Genomic DNA, 17,283 nt, shown 5'->3' with positions numbered 1-17,283 from the left:
AGAGTCCGCTAATACATTTCTTATGGAATTCTAGTTTAGTTTTAGAAACGTTGCGAGTAATTTTTGCAGGTATTTGTTAACATTACTGACCCGACAAGAGTCAATTCCTCCTGTGTCATATCCCGCGCACAGCATCCTGGTCGTGACGTCACCTCTGTAATACTCCTGCCGGTTGCAGATCTCGCGAGGGATGACGGGAACCAGGGCTTGACGTAATACCGTGTCGTCACCTGTACCTGTACATGAGGCAAAACATTGATGGATACAGTTCACAAAAACAGTATCGACTCGTCGGTTATCTATGAAGGAAAAATTAAACTCAATTGCAACCCTAAGGTTTGAAGTTGCATTGAATCAGAACAAAAGTATAGTTATACATTATGGGCCTCTTCAGAACTTAGTTTGAGTAACTTTTTTAACAAAAATATTCCGGCCTTAACGGGGCAGGGAATGTATTGAGCAGTCTTTGTAACGCCTGCTTTTCCTATTGAGTCAGTAAGACAAGTTTGTCTAAATTCTGATGGTTCTGACTTACGGAGAAGAGATGCTGCTTCAGTGAGCGTTAGTTCATTGCCCAAAGTTATCAATGTGGCCTTGCACTGAGCAAACTCGTTTATAAGAAACTACGAATAATGTGGGTCACCCGAAATGGTTTAGTATATTCTAAAACATTCATGTGTAGACCCGATATTTCTTAAACCTTTATAGCTTCTCCGAACAACACGTGTCCTACCGCCTTTTATTGTTTGTCTTCTTTATCCTCAGTCACCCCTAATGAGTTTAGAAATAGATTGATTTAACCCCCCTTGCTTACCCATGGTATCTCCCCAACCGGTCACTGCGCATGTCTGGTCCTCCAGAAGTGTATCACTAGGACCTGGAAGGCACACCTTGTTGACATAGTCATCCAACAGCGCATGCCCAGTTAGTTTTACCAGCGCAATGTCAAAATCATTGGTAACCTGAAGGAAAGAAGATTATGTTAGATAGAGTATATAATATAAGGCTGCACCAAGTAATTTTTATGGATGACGTCCGCGCGCGCATTTAATTTGGTCTGTTCCCAGAAAAAAAAAAGAAATTCCGCTCCGTGTAACTATGACCAAAGAGTTACGACAGTTCCGCAAATCGTAGAATTAACGTAAAACTCGTCACGCGAAATGCATAAATAAACGCCTAAGGCTATTGGCAGGATTAGTGGAAATTTTTTGCACTGCTGACAGGATCATCCTGTCAGCAATAGAAAAAATTGCACTGCTGACAGGACGATCTTATCAGCAGTGGAAAAATCTGCATTGCTGACAGGATCATCCTGTCAGCAGTAAAACAAATTCACTGCTGACACTCGGATGATGTGAGCATGTGGGTTCGGTCGCTAAATATGTGAGCATAAAAAGGAAAAAGGGCGGCAACGTTGTTGTTGATTGGTACGCTCTCGATGTCGGTCAGGGAGAGCTGACGTTCGCGCAACTGTACGAGAGACTTGTAGCGGCGAGTGACTTCGGCAGTACAATTTCAAGCAAGTCTTGTCAAGATCAGCTACAGTGCATTTCTTCTGCAAATGACGAGAAGATCGGGAGAGGCATTGAAGTTTACTCCGGCCTGCAGGTGGGGCAGGCAACCAAGCAGTTCGGATGTTTCATCTGCATGGAGGTCGACAAGACAGTACCAAATCCCACTTCACTCTGCTCTCTGTTCGGGTTAAGATATGGGTGGTATTACCGTGGTAATAACAGGGCCTTAGGCCGAGGCCCGAACAGATGCAAAGTATTACGCGCGGATGTCATTCGCTTTTAATGTTTCAATTTTTATCTTCCGTAGGGTGCAACGAGCTTACGTTACATGACCAGTTATCGTGCACTATCAGCTATTGTCCAATTTGGGTCATGTCGACGTGTCGATATGAAATTGTGCCAAAGCCGGTTCTCATGAGCCGTAAAGAACGTCACAAGTATGATCCTTAATCATAACTCTTCTTTATACAAAACAATAAATCGGTTTACGTCCAGTGCCTAACAGAATAAAACTCCTGAACCAGTAACAGCAAGTTAACATGCGTGGAAAACGTCGTGCATGACGTATGTCATATGTAAATTCGACACCGCGCAGTTCGATAGGCTTCCCCAATGCAGGGCCTTTTTTTTTTTTTTTTTCTTTTTTTTTGCCCCTATGGTCCTGACCCTGACATCGCATCATGGTTCACCTTTCCTAACCCTGCCCCGCGTCACCAGAATGACATGTGGGGGTATGTTAATATCTTACCCCTTCCCAGAGTGCATCTGAGGTGGGATAGTACCAAATCCCACTTCACTCTGCTCTCTGTTCGGGTTAAGATATGGGTGGTATTACCGTGGTAAAGACTGGTCTCCACCCTTTCACCCTATCCTACACTCCTAAGATGCCATCCCTTATACCTCTTTCCTCCAATACTTACTCCTAAACACCATCCCTTATACCTCTTTCCTCCAATACTTACAATCTTTGCTCTTCTCCCTTCTATCTGTTTTCCTACCCCTTTTTACTTCGCTCTCCCTCACCTCTCGCTTCTACAGTCAAACCTGCCTAGGCGTCCACCTCTTCAACGTGATCACCTGGTCATGGCGACCATTTCTCGATCCTGAGAATGTTCGCTATAGGTACGAGCACTCACCGGCCTGTCCAAGGCGACCACCTGTCCGACGCGATCGCGACCGGCACCCATTGGGACCACAAAGAGTCCGATAACTGCCCATGGCGGCCGTCTCCTTTCAAGCGTGTGGTGACATCGGATTTTGCTGTCTATCGCGGAACTATTTTTATTACCTTGGCGAACACAAATCTACTAAGTGTTTTGATAAAACGTTAACACTTTAAACATTGTAAATACAAAGCTTTGATATCGATGTTGTCGTGCCCATTATGATCTTATAGTTACCGCAAGCTTTTGGTTTGGTAAAAAACTTAAAGTTTTCAAAATGACTGTGTAGCGTATAGCGTCAAAACGTAAGTTTTTCAGAGATAGATATCCATCTCTTGCATTTTTAAACAAAATGTTGTCTGTGTTTTACGAGATGCCGCCGAAAAAATGACATCATAGTGGCAAAACATCTCGGGCGAGCCAAATTCTTGGTCCCCGACGCCTATTGATTTTGGCCCGGATTGGCGACGCACAATATTGCTGACCCTTCTAAGTGTATGCACATTTAGAATACTCTCGTTATTGATGAAAATTAAGATTCTTGTTTTCTTTTTATTTCCATGAATCTCGCAAACCTTTATTGGGTGTCATTTGCCTGTGATCACCAACGCTGTACATTCTGCTGCACTCTTGCCTTTCGATGCAGTCGTGAGCTCGGCGTTTTCACCCTTCAGTTGCCAGATCGAATTTTTCCTACTTCTTCCTACCCCTTTTCACTACACTCTCCCTCACCTCTCGCTGATCAATCCCGGAACCCACCAAGCGCATGTGTACATGTGCGCGTGTTTGTACCTGGTCCCTTGGGTTGTTCTGTCTGTCTTATTTCTCTCTAGATCTAGGTCTAGTCGATAATGTGCCGTGTTGTGCCACCACGTCGTACTGCACGGATACTCTTAACCAATGTGCGTTTTGTACTGTTTTGCTTGGTTTACTGACCCTTGGATTCGTTACTCCCATTGCGGTGTGTATTAGTATCTCCGATGCATTGTCTAGTCTCCATTCCCTTGCCAGCAGTGGTGATTGTCAGTCCGATATGACTCATGTGTTGCATAGTTTGTCTCGTCTCAGGTCGTGCTAGCCATGGATTGCTAAGGTTGGCTCTTCCAGAGAAACTATGCGAATCAAAATGGTCCCCTAGCTGTGGTCTCCGTAGACATTCTTCTTTCTGGCAAAGCTTCCGGTAAAGACTGAAATGCTGCCCACACAGTCTCATTTGACCACTAACCAAAATTACTAGTATTCAACTTGTTCATGTCCTCCGGTTATTTCCCCTTTGAACGGTGTCATAGTCACGTTGTCGCCCTGCACAAAGGCGGGACAAAAGATGACCCCAGTAACTATAGGGGAATTTCAGTTACCAGCCGTTTGTCAAAACTTTCATATCTAGTCTAAACTCCCGCCTCACCGCATTCCTGGATGAAAATAAACTCATATTTCCAAATCGAGTCGGCTTTAAAAACAAATTCAAACGAGCGATAACTTGTTTATCTTAGATACACTTTTTAGTATATATTTTCCGGAAAATAGACGTCTTTATACGTGTTTTGTTGACTTCAAGAAAGCCTTCGATTGTTAGGTTCCGGTGATGGTGGCAATTTCTATGATAAGCTAATCAAATGTATGTACTCCAAACCCCAGGCATGCGTCAAAACATCGTCCGGTTCAATGCCATCATTTGCAACTGCGAAGGGTCTCTCTTGGACACGTGCAAAGTCTTATGTAAACTTTTAGGAATTCCCCGTTCAGAAAAAACATGTCATTATACTATGGGGAAATGTGTGGGTTGCAGATCCGATTGTACTTTACACATGAACCAATTGCGATCCCAATGTAAATACAATTAAGTATACGTTCCCAGTGGTAAACTTATACCTACTACCTGGCTACTTGTCCCATGCGTCCAGTCTGTTGGTAAAACAGGTTGTTGAAGAAAGATTGTCGTGGGCTGGATTATCTCTATTTTCTTATTTTATTCCTTTCAGTTTCTTTGTAATAGTCACGCCGCCATCAATTAGCCCGCGGTTGCTTGTAAAACTTGTTGGGTCACGTGGCGCGCATGTCAATGCTGATTGATAGCGTTGGACGAGGGTGGCCTCGGTCGCTACGTTGTCCTCAAAAGGCTCAAGTGCCAACCAGCGATGTCGCGAATTTGGGCCTGATTATCAGCCAAATCGACTTCTGTTAGACTGCCTTCTGATCCCAAGTGCCTGATGGCAGTAAATTCCTCCTACTTCTTTCCACCTGGGTCTTATCACTCTATGGGGATCATCCCATCAAGATTAATGACATTTTTTTTTTTCCTTCTTATTTTCCTTTCTTCTTCTTTTAAACGACCCGTGCATGTTACAAATTTGCCGTTCCTTTCTGGAGGGCGGCCGCCCCGACCCCGCATCCAATCCCATTGTAGGGCATCGGTACAGGGGTGGTGTCATAAAGTCGACAAACGCTTCTACATGTCTAATTACTCTAAAAGAATTGTGTTTTACATATATAGTGGTGACATCTTTGCGTGAATACTTTTACAACTTCCGTGCGAATACAATTCGCTTCCCGCTTGTCTCGAATTGTTGGCTCTTGGCGTCTCAGATCTATTTATTGGTTTGGCGTTAGCGATTGTTTCTCGTCTTTGCAAGGGGGGCCCTTTTTCATATTCTTGTATCCCACTTGCCTTTGAAACGTCTTCAAAGATGCGGAGTGGTCGGTGATACGTTCATTTGACACTTGTATGCTAAACAGTGTAATCTCTGATACCACAAATCTTGCCATAAAGTGAAAATAACAACAACAGTATACGTGGGGTGTCCCCTCGCTCATATGAAAACCACATATTTTATTTCGTTTTGCTGTTTTAGTGAGTGGAAAGACATAAGCATCGACCTGCCAGATTTATAAAGTTTCTAGGTTCCTGGAAAAACAAGGAAACTCCTTGGGAAAACTAAATCGCCCGGTCCAAGCTCTTGGGCGGTTCCTTAATAGCTTGAACTTGCAGGAACCTTATCGCCCAGCCCGAGTTTTTGAGCCTCGGGTTGTCAAAGGGTCGTACTTCGTCGGATTTTACAAGGGACTTGGGTGCCATCTTGCGGCTTCTTATTAGAAGTGTCGGGCTGTCGAGGGGTCGCGCTTCATTGTTTTGTCTTGCGAGTCTGTCCCTATTTTACAGGCCAGTGTCGTGTGTAATTTGTCGGTGACTCTTTGACTTCGGTCGTCAGTCAGGTTCGTATGTCAGTGCCACTTAATTTTCATAAGAGATTCGAATGCTAATCTTTCGGCTGTTTCTTAGAAATGCCGGGCTGTCAAAGGGTCGTATGTTATTGTTTTTGTTTTGCAAGATAACTCGTGTACAAATCTGTCGGACTGTTACAGGGACGCACCTTATTGTTTCTATTTATCAGACAATGACCGACTATGAATATCCGAAGATTGTCGCATTGCCTCGGGAGCACCGTTTGATCTAGACAACGGGGGGAGCTACGGTCATTGTGCGTGTGTTAAATCACATCCTGTTGTTTCAGAAAAAATTCAAATGTGATGACATGTGAAATACGGAATGTTCATCCAACTTTATTAGGGTGTAACTTGCTGGGGACAAACCTAGAAAAAACCGCGTTAGCGGTGTGCCTACCCAGGCTATGCCAAGCTATGCCCCGCTTGTGGGTCTTTTCACAAACGGGACGTGCTCATCCTCTGTTGGATGAATAGGCAAACTCAACCTACTGTCTGAGGATCTAACCACAACAAAGTCCTTCGTAAGAGAGAGATGATCGGGCTGTTAATCAAGAAAACATCCAGGAAGACGAAATTAGGTAACATCGGGTGAAAAAACGAGAGAGAATTTCTGAGAAAACTTTTTGCAGATCGCCTACGTGCGCTCTGTCGGTGCTACTTTTTAGCTACTGGGTTTCAGTTCAACTTATGAGCAAACTAGATGACATACGATATGATAAACAACTGAAAATCAAGCAAAACTAATGTTGCTTGCTTACAGTGTTCTGTGCATGTTTCCTTGGACTATCTTTTTGTTAGAAGTCCTACTTGTTTTGCTTTCGAGTTGTGAAACATTCTCGGCTTAAGTGGTCCCTCCGGCCGCAATTGTAACACATGTGGGTTTCGCTCGGGTTCCTGCTCGGCGGCGGCGGCCGGGGCCATTCCACATAAAATTACTAACTTGCCCAAGCTCACGACCTTTGCGTGCAGCTTCCACGGGCGTATGGATCCCACGGCCGTAAGGCTCGTAGAATTCGGCAGAAAAAACAAAAACAGAACAGAATACTAGTAATTAGCCAGTAGAGTCGGTCCACGGTGAAAATCACATTTCAGTCTGCAAATGAAACCCGGCAAATATTCTCCGTAGTGGTGACTTCTTTCCGTGCCTGACTGTAACATGCATCACGCACATGAAAACTTATCACTATACCCTTCGGTCAACAATAGCATTGACGTCACCCATTCAGGGAATCCAACGTCAATCTGGGTATGCCGAATATAAGTATCGTCTCACAAAGACTTATGTAACGTTTACGCTTTGGGGCGCTTAAGCTGCCCTGCTCAATTCTGAACATCTCGTCACACGGCATACGTTATGACACTTTCCTTCGGAGGGTGGACAAATTGAGACATAAACGTGTCTGTCGAGCAAACGGTCTTATTCATTTATTATCGACATTATCAACTGTGCCTTAAGCTCTCGCTGAACCAAAGTCATGGGTATACCTTATGGATACCAATGGAACTTGTTTGTTGTTTTGCTTGTTCCTTGAAACATGCCAAAATAAACAACCCTGGTGGGGCAATAGCCTGGCTCACCCCTGGGAGGTTATACACTGGCCTGGTTATGCATAATCTGCAATGCCGACAGGACGGCGTGGTACCAAATATTTGCATAATGACATTTAGCTGTTATCATCTTTGTTATTACCCCATGTACGCAGACTGCCGTTTATCCGATGTAAAATGGGCTTGGCTGTATACCAAAGAAGAAAAGCTGCCGTTATGTCTGGCGGGTACTTGTATCAGTTGGCGGATACTTTTATCGGTTGCATAAAAACTCGGTAAAAGTGCAAAAAATTCAAACAGCAAAAGCCAAAACATATCGTGGACATATCACTGTCTTGTTTTAACTACGACATACTCATTTGACACGCAGGCAGTAAACAATATCTGACTGCGAAATCGATAACTCATCTATTGTCATTCCGAATTTGTGGGGACTTTCACAGATTGTCATTTCGAATCCACAGGAAACCTCTGTTCGTCCCGGACGTTACAGTTCAGCTGTGCATCATTACACTAAGTATTCACGACAAGGTATTTCTCACATCGGTAGGACTCTGCACGGTGGTCAAAAAGGCCTTGATTTTTCCTCACTTGTAAAGCATGCATATTGATGAGGAATCGATGTCAATCACCCCTGTGACTACTGGCAACAGTAGCTGATTGGTTTACGCCTTTGCAGGCGGGAACTAGATTTGTTTTGGTCACACCAAGCCGAGCAGGATTTTGCCCGCGAACTTGTCCTTTTCAAATGCACGCCTTGTCTCCGCCTCTATTGTTCTCCGGTTAACACATTAACAATACCCCAGCTTTCATTTCAATCATTCCCACGCTCTCAAGCTTCATACTGACACCACCGTTTCAATTCTTTCTTAGCTATATCTTGGTCTATCCTACCACACAGAACGCCCAAACTAAGGCCATCAAGAAATCGCAGTTTCCGCCATAACTCACCGTAATTCCCGGCCGAGGGTTCTAGATTATATGCGCAACCGCCGGAGACACCGCAGAACCCGCCGATATGATAAACAATACCCCGGCCTTTACTCCGTACATAACTTTCTTAAACACGCAGAAATTTAAAATTAACAAATAGAATTCGAATAGTTCATAGATGACGTCGAATATTTTCATTGTAAACAAAAACATTGAATTTTACAGCATACAGAGACCCCAAAACGTAGCACAGTCTCACCTTGATACATTTGCGTGTTTGACAAGAACTGGTGTACCGACGTGTCGGGCGCTGTCCTACACAGCCACTCAATAATCACACCCTACGTTTTCCGATCTAAAAACGCATTCTTTCTAATAACAAACTCCTTCTCGTCATTTTTGTACTATAACGCGGTCTAAAGACGGTAATTCCATCGTGGTAACAGTGTACAGGCCAGCGTTTGATATGCCGAATGTGTCGGCTTGTGCTGACACTAAAAATTTCCTGGCAGCTTTGACTGGTAGAAAAAATCAGAGTGTGATTGTTTGACAGCAGAACCGGATTTTCCTTTGTTTTCAAACCGACGCCATGTTCCGACGCCATGTTCTGGTTTCTTCAGATATCACACTTGCGGGTCTTATTCGTGTATTTTTTTTTCACATTATTTTACCCACGCGTATTTCAATCACCAATGGTACCGTTCAGGCGTCTTTTTATTAGAAATTGGTCGAGGTTTCTGTCTCTACAAACCATCGCGGCCAGGTCGTTGGTAGTTGAATTTCGCGGTTAATTATCTTGCTTGGTCCGGGCGACAAATACAATGGAGGTATTTCTCACTCATTTGCATCTGGATTAACCGCCCCAGAACAGACGCTAGCGAAGTACTGTGATCTTTACCGACAAGCTCATTATCTTTCCAGAACATAACAATTCTTCCACGTGAAATTCTAAATAAAGCGTGCGATTCGTATTTTGGGCGATATCTCCCGATACCAACGCTAGAATTCGACAAAAAAACAACCGTCCGAAAGCCAACTATCTAGCCGCCATCTTGAAAAAAAATTACAATATTCTATTGGGCCGATAGGGAACTATGGGAGAAGACGTCCAAACAAATTGGCGAAATAAGTTAAAATCTCTCAGACATCAAAAACTACTCAATAGAAATTGGATTCAAAGTTCCTAAAGTCTAAAGTATGTATAAAACTATTGTTTGCTACGTAAATTAGACCAAAAAGTCCATAGGTTCAAAGTTCAATTGCCGAAAGTAACCTATACATACACGTATCAAACGCGGGTAATTTGAAGCGCCGTGTTCGCGGTCAACTCGTATATTATACAGATTTTCAAAGCGAACTAATGTAGTTTGCGTGTGCATGTATTTTTTTCTTAGTGCGATAATCAGATCATGCGTTATTTTGTGCAAGATTTGTGTTGTTGTTATTTTATACCGCCCGGCTAATGGCACCCCCGCTTGTGGGCGGGAAACTTTTGCATAACAACGCTGACAGATCCATAGCAACGTGACCACCGTGCTGCCCGGCCTAGATGTCACATGCATTGAAATCACAAGGTATCTTCACATCTACTGGAAGTTGCTCGGTCCTGTATGTGTCATGTGTCTTGAAATCATAACAATATATTTCCAACACTTGCGGCAATTTGTTCGGTCCAGGCGTCACATGTGGTACGACCGACCGCTGCTACAACAGAGTACAAGGGCGCGCTTAGACAAGTGGTTTGTAACACACACAAAAATACACTTGACGGCAACATCTGTTTTCTTACATTTTAGGAAACGATTAGCGTTGCTTTCGTGTGTAACTGAAACTGTTATCATAATTACAACATGCATTCATGAAAACCCACCTCACTCTGTCCGAACTCAGTAATCGGAACGAAACAGCGAGAGGCGAGGGAGAGGTTAGGGGTAGGAATAGGAAGACATCACATGAAACGACCTTTACAATAATGTGTTGTTAGTGTTCGTTACGATGCACGCGCAATATCGTGTCAATTGTTAGCAATGTCTGGAAGACATCTACGCCCACCGTGTGCGCTCCTAGTATAACGGTATTATCTCTATCTGTCTGCCTGTGATCGGTTAGGTGCGGGTGCTGTACTTTGAAGACTTTGAAGAGCTCGCAACACTCTGGGTTTCCAAATCGCTTCCATGCGTTTCCGTCTGAAGTGTTTAAAAGTGGACATCCCTCTCTGCTTGGGGATCATTTTACAAAGTGTCGACAAAGTTCTAATACTATTAACCGGTGTAACAAACTCACCAATCGTTTTCGGTCGTGGAGCACAAACTCTATACCCGATGTAACAAAACTCACCATTCGTTTTCAGTCGGGGAGCACAAAGGACTATTACCGGCCGGTGTAGCAAACTCACCATTCGTTTTCGGTCGGGGAGCACAAACTCTTAACCCGATGTAAGAGAACTTGAACCAATTCGTTTCCGTTCGGGGAGCACAAAGCTCTGTTACCCGGCGTAACCAAACCTCCTTGGTGTGACAAACTCATCATTCGTTTTCGGTCGGGGAGCACAAACTCTTAACCCGATGTAAGAAAACTTGAACCAATTCGTTTCCGTTCGGGGAGCACAAAGCTCTGTTACCCGGTGTAACCAAACCTCCTTGGTGTTACAAACTCATCATTCGTTTTCGGTCGGGGAGCACAAACTCTTTACCCGATGTAACAAAACTCGGACCAATTCGTTTTCGGTTGGGGACCACCAAGCTCTATTACCCGTTGTAATAAAACTCACCATTCGTTTTCGGAGTCTTTACCCTGAAGTTGTGACACACTCTTCGTTCATTTTTGGTCGGGGAGCCTCCACCCGGTATGAAAGATTAAACCAAACTTCTTAATCCATTTACGACCTGGTACATATAATCAGAGAACTTGACAGTCATTTCGACCGGGGGGGGGGGCGCTCAAACTCAATGTTAAGGTAAAATATACTTGACCCTCTGAATCGACATAAAGAAAAAACACATAAAGAAAATATGGCGATCAGTCTCATTTATTATCGTTCTACAACGTGATCTTCTCCGATCACAGCAAAGTTATGTAGGATCTGAGCCATGGTATCTTGCCTACCCCACACTACCACAAACGAACCATCCCTGGTCTAGCAACAGTCCAGATGGCTCCCCAAGGGGGGCAACATACCCCCTATGTGTTGTGCAAATCAGACATGTCCATATTCATACAAGAGCCTCCTGAATATTCTGTCAAAACCTGGCTGAAATGCAGTCTTAAAGATATCACTTACAAGTTACAAGCGTTCACTGTAGCAGGTAAAATACACAACACCATACTGGAGGGGCGCCATGGCCGACGGCTGGCTGGACATGTGATAGCCAAATTATGTGACAGTTGCAAATCCCTCACTCTGACTCTGAATACGTCTGATCAAGATCTTTGTTAAGTATAACGATTACTCCTTTACATGTAATACACGTAGGTTCGAGATCAACTGTGATTGGTACAGTACCTCGCAAGACACAACCGGAATGTCTAATCGAAAAACCCAACTCCCTGGTCCTAATCATCAGCCATATGGGGATGGGGGAGGGACGCTTGATGGGGAACCGCTTGATGGAGTCTTGGAAGAATCTTCTCTTGGGCTCCAAAACAGTTGTGGACGGAACGGAAAATCTTCCAGAAAGCTGCTGAACGGTCCTCTCGTAGCCAAGATTCGTATACCAGCCTCTACGCTCCTAACACCGGCTAACCGAGGTGGCATCCGCGCGTAAACTTAGTAAAAGTATAGAGCAATTTAGGTGTGACCCTCCGGTCTCAAGGCGCGTCACCAGAATGACATGTGGGGGTATGTTAATATCTTACCCCTTCCCAGAGTGCATCTGAGGTGGGATAGCTGCCACAACTGAAGCTCCTAGGCCCAAGTCTGTTTTTGAGGTATGAAAAGTTCCGTTCTTTAGTCTGTTTTGGATCAAGTACCATGTACGGCAAGGGGGAGTGTAAGATTAATGCATTCATGCATTCTGCATGGATAATGATCACTTATTCGTTTCTGGTTATTTATACTTGTTGGGGGAAATATGTGCTTTTTTTATATCTATCATTTTTGGTCCATATTTGGCTCTTGAATAACTGCTATTCAGTACGATTTCTATAGCATAGGTAGAAATGTAAAATGCATGCGAAGAGTTAATCAGCAACTAGTTTTGCCCTTTTAATATATTATGTTTCTGCAGGCCTGCAAAATCAATGGGATATGGAAAGAAACAGGACAGCTGCTGTTCAACTTCAACTTCAACTGATTTATTCAAATTATTGCTGTTTTCATGATGAATAGAATAATTGTTAGTTGTTACACTGTGTTCTCTAATTCAATTTGTGTCCTAACATGTGTCGTCGACTATTGTATTTCAAATCTAGGTATGTCTTTTTTTCGGCCCTTCTTGTGTGTTTTTTCGCGCTCTCGCATTAGATTTAGGGTAAGATAACTTGGTGCAGCCTAAAGTTCAAATTCAAGGTAAGCCACAAAGTCAAGTGTCGTACAAAAAAAACAACACGTAGATTAGGGAGGTACTACTGGTTCTGCATAAGTAGATATCCCACTGCGCCAAATTAGGCTAAGAAATTGCGGCAACTTTGCGAATGACGTGCGACGCATGTGTAAAATACGTGACCTCTAGGCTCTACAAACAATATGGCCCAGGCTGGAATGTCACATTTGTAATTTTGGCTCCAAATTAGATACAAAATAATTTGGTTTGAGATCGCTGTGTTGTTACTGAATTAAAAAACAATGTATGAAGTTAATTAACAAGAAAAGATGTTTAGTGATTACGCCATTTTGCGTCTATTTGCCAATGGGAATTTTTGGCGACAAATTGGCGCAACTGGGCGCAGTCCAGTGAGATACCCGCTTTGTTATATAAATGACACATCTAGATATCCAAGGGACCTTACCGAAATAAATAAACCATCCCAGAGAGAGATATCTACAGCCACCATGTACCAACACTTGTGACTTGATGCCCGAGCTAGAGGAAGGTTGATTGATTGACTACACAATGTGGGTTTAAACAACGAACCCGGTGACTTTATTAACTTATAGTCCTTACTCACAGAACTTATAGTAGAATGCGATAAGCAACCCTGGAACTAACCATAATCAAAGGTCTGACGCCAGTAAGTAAATTTTGCTCGCATGGCAAAAGCGACCTCTATTATACGTAATAAAAAGTGCACCCTCCAGCCTGCACCGCATGGATCAAAAGCGCTGTTTAAAGTACTAGCGATTTATATCAGTATTACAGTCCAGAACAGGTGGAGAGGGAAGAAATACTTTGAGCACGTACAACTGTTAGAATTAGCGTGTCATTGCCAGATACTATTTTTGTGAAGATTGAAATAACAGATTCAAGAAACTGAAAAAGACACAGACCTGTCGGTAGTAGTGATGAACTATTACGTCATCCAAGTCGAATATCTGCTGTGTGACGTCATCAGATGACCTGTGATGGTTGCCCAGGACGACCTGCCACGCCGTTAGGTTGCGCCATCTGTATTACAAGTGGGGGTCAATTTAACGTCACACGTAGGCTTTTTACCTTCGCCAAGAAGGTTATGTTTTCGGCAGCTTTTGTGGGCGGATTGCCTTCATAATTAGTATTGGGGTTGGTATTGGTAAGACCTTGAAATGATTAGATTTTGGGCCCACTAGCGGCTTGTTATGATACTGCATTGGAACTTCCGGTTCTCATATCTCATGTGGACAAGCTATGGATGTGATTTTTTATGCCAAGTTTAAAAACTCTAGTTATTGTCAACAAAAAAATGGTTATGATCTCTTCTTTGCAAAAACCAAAAGGAGTGTAGCAAAGTAAATGTTTTGCGTCCAGTAACGGGTCAAAAGCGCCCCATAGCGGTGATCAGTAGATCTACTCACACATCAAAGCAGTGCGCAGCCGTCAACACCCAGCGGTCCGATATCAGCGAACCGCCACAGTAGTGACCGAAACCTCTCCTGCGGAGGGACACCATCCAAGGCCAGCTGCCGCGCCTTGCTTCCCGCCCGCCCACGATCCGCCCGAAGTACGGGGGAAAAGTAGGACTACCGCAGTCATCTTCATATGTGACTGAAAAAAAAAAACGAAAAACGATTCGATTATCTGTATTACTGAGAAAATGACAATCTGACCCTTTATATACCTCTTCCCTCATGGCCTCAATGAGAAGCCGCCTGCGCGACGTTTCGAGCTTCTCATGAATAAACAAACAAACAAACAAACAAACAAACAAACAAACAAAAAATGATTGTACTAAGCTTTAAATTGACATCTTTTTAGATGACAAAGGTTAACTTGAACAGCCAGAAGTTGAAAAGCTTTTCGTTGGCAAAGTTTTTTCTGAGAAGTTACCAAAATACTAAAGTTACTAATTACTCCTAGCAATGAAGAAGACAAATATAAATGGGTACACTTACTACAGTTGGTCTCGTCACTGCCACTTGGGCAATCTATGGTGCCATCACAAACGCCCCCTTCCGGAATACACGTCACACCGTCGTCACACAAGAACCCGGATGTAGAGCAGGACGCATGCGCCGACGTGGTAGGCTGCCACTGGATTGTACTCATTGTGTTAGGTTGCCACTGGGATGTATTCGTTGTCTTTGTTTGCCATCGGGTTGTGCTAGTTGTGTTGGGTTGCCAGTTGGCTGTATTTGTTGTCTTTGACTTTGGTTGCCACTGGATAGTGTTTGGTTGCGACTGGGTTGTACTCGTTGTGTTTGGTTGCGACTGGGTTGTACTCGTTGTGTTAGGTTGCGACTGGGTTGTACTCGTTGTGTTAGGTTGCGACTGGCCTGTACTCGCTGTGTTAGGTTGCCACCGGGTTGTACTCGTTGCGCTAGGTTGCCATTGGGTTGTGCTCGTTGCAGTTGTGTCACTGTTAGGTTGCCACTGGGTTGCGCTCGTTGTATTAGGTTCCCGCAGTATTATGCTAGTAAATGTCTCAGGAGATGCTGTTCCTAAATTGGTTGCTGTAAAACAAATCCACACCAGCTTGTTAGATATCGAGACCTAATTTGTGAGGTAGCGTTTTTTGCAGATTAAACAAAATGAATTAAGGTGCAGGTGCACTGGACGATTATAAACCTTCAAAATGATTGTAATGTTTGAAATCTACACATTTGTCATATCCATGTAAACAAGTACATGTATAATACAAATAATGAAATGGAATTCATGTTCAAACATTATTGTGAATTCCATCTTTCCCAGGATTGAGTTATAGATATATATGAAACAAAATATCATCACGCAAAAAATGTTACTAGATTAGGGGGATTATGTGAGTGTCTTATTGACAGGTGAGTTCTCAAACGCAGAGGCCGTTTCCAATGCGAGAGGTTTAATTTTTTTATTATTTCTAGTTTGCTTTTGGACAGAGAATGACAATGTAGCACTGCACTCAACTTTTAGAACTAATTTTAACAGGGTCACATACGGAGAACAGTAAGCGTTATAAAGTAAAGATAAATATAGTCCAATAGATTTTCTGAGGATGTATGGGCAGTGGGGGTATTTTTTGTCCTTCCACAGCCTTTTGCCTCCCCAACTCAATTCAGGTACCCATTCTTACACCTGATAAGAGCCGTGTAAAGTGCCTTTCCAAAGGGCACAACATCGGTGACAACAGGAGGATCGAACCCAGGACCATTGGCCCGAATACCTGCCGTTACGCCACACGACCCCACAGGTCCAAAGCACGGCATTCGCAACGATGTTTTCAAACCCATGTGGTCCTCTCCCACCACGATATAAGCCTTACGCACAAAACATGTCTTACAGCGTGGCCGTTTCGTCCTGTTTGTCTTCAAGAAAACGTGACTTACAACAATACGCGTCCCCTGGGGGCTCTTCCCTGGGGGTATAACAATACAGGAGGTAGAACAAACTTACCGGTAGTTATAAATGATGTAATCGTCACTATGGCGATGAAGATTTGGGCCTGACGTTCCATATCCCTGCTGAAGAAAGTCTTACGATGTGAGATAAGATATCCAACAAACGATCTCGCTTGCCCTACGACTGCGAAATATGTAAGCGAAGAAAAACTACCCGTGGATTAAAGCCGTACTCAAATAATACGTAAGCAATACACTTAGCACAATGGACCTGCTAAGTTACTTAACACGGAGGTACTTAACGCGACGACGTTTGATAATTGTGTGATGGACTGATAAAATTTCAGGACAAGAGGGCAGTTCCTGCCCTTATATGTAAACGCCTTGCCTTGTCGAGGCAGAAATGAAGCCGAAAATGAAGAAATGTTTGAAGCTGCTATTTAACTAAAGGATTTAAAACGTATCTTCGTAAGAATGGCTTAACAGGATTCACCTTTACCGTCGCCACGTGCAATACGCGAGGACAAAACAAACACGTCGTGAATGCCGAGACGACAGATTTTGTATTGGCTCTGCAATCATTTTGTGGATAATTCTCCATTGTCTGTTCCCTTATCTTTATCAGCTGAATAAGCGTAGCACCTGTCGCAACGAGTACATGTCCCCGTGGCTCAAGCGGTAACGCAAACCTGCTGTTTGGCCATCTTGATCGAATTCCGTGAATCCATTGGCCGTAGCTCGATCCTAAGGTCGGACACCCAGCTGGGACATGTTGTAAGGGATTGCATTCGTCATTTCGGATGGTGACGTAAAGCCGGCGACCCCGTGTATGAGGGAGATTCATCTCAGATGTAAGCTTTCAAACCTCTGCACGTAAAATAACCCAATACACTTATCGAAAAGAGTAGGGGTGACCCGGTGTACTTAGCTAAACACACGAGCTAAAGCGAAGCCGCGCTGCACTACTAGCTAACGAAAAAGGGCCATGATTTGTCCTCAGTCCGAGGTT

General features: G+C 43.6%; 1 protein-coding gene across 1 annotated transcript; it reads right to left on the bottom strand.

The window, feature by feature from the left end:
• LOC136448787 (serine protease hepsin-like) lies at positions 1-15,003 on the bottom strand. Its single transcript, XM_066448431.1, has 5 exons — positions 14,850-15,003; positions 14,313-14,502; positions 13,809-13,926; positions 815-962; positions 1-236 (listed from the first exon to the last, which is right to left on the bottom strand). Exons 1-5 carry the CDS (start codon positions 15,001-15,003, stop codon positions 31-33), a joined length of 816 nt encoding a protein of 271 aa, XP_066304528.1. The 3' UTR covers positions 1-30.
• Positions 15,004-17,283: the final 2,280 nt, after the last annotated feature.

This window comes from Branchiostoma lanceolatum, chromosome 14 (assembly GCF_035083965.1).
Source record: "Branchiostoma lanceolatum isolate klBraLanc5 chromosome 14, klBraLanc5.hap2, whole genome shotgun sequence".
Taxonomy (NCBI): domain Eukaryota; kingdom Metazoa; phylum Chordata; class Leptocardii; order Amphioxiformes; family Branchiostomatidae; genus Branchiostoma; species Branchiostoma lanceolatum.
This window is presented reverse-complemented; position numbering and strand designations above follow the sequence as displayed.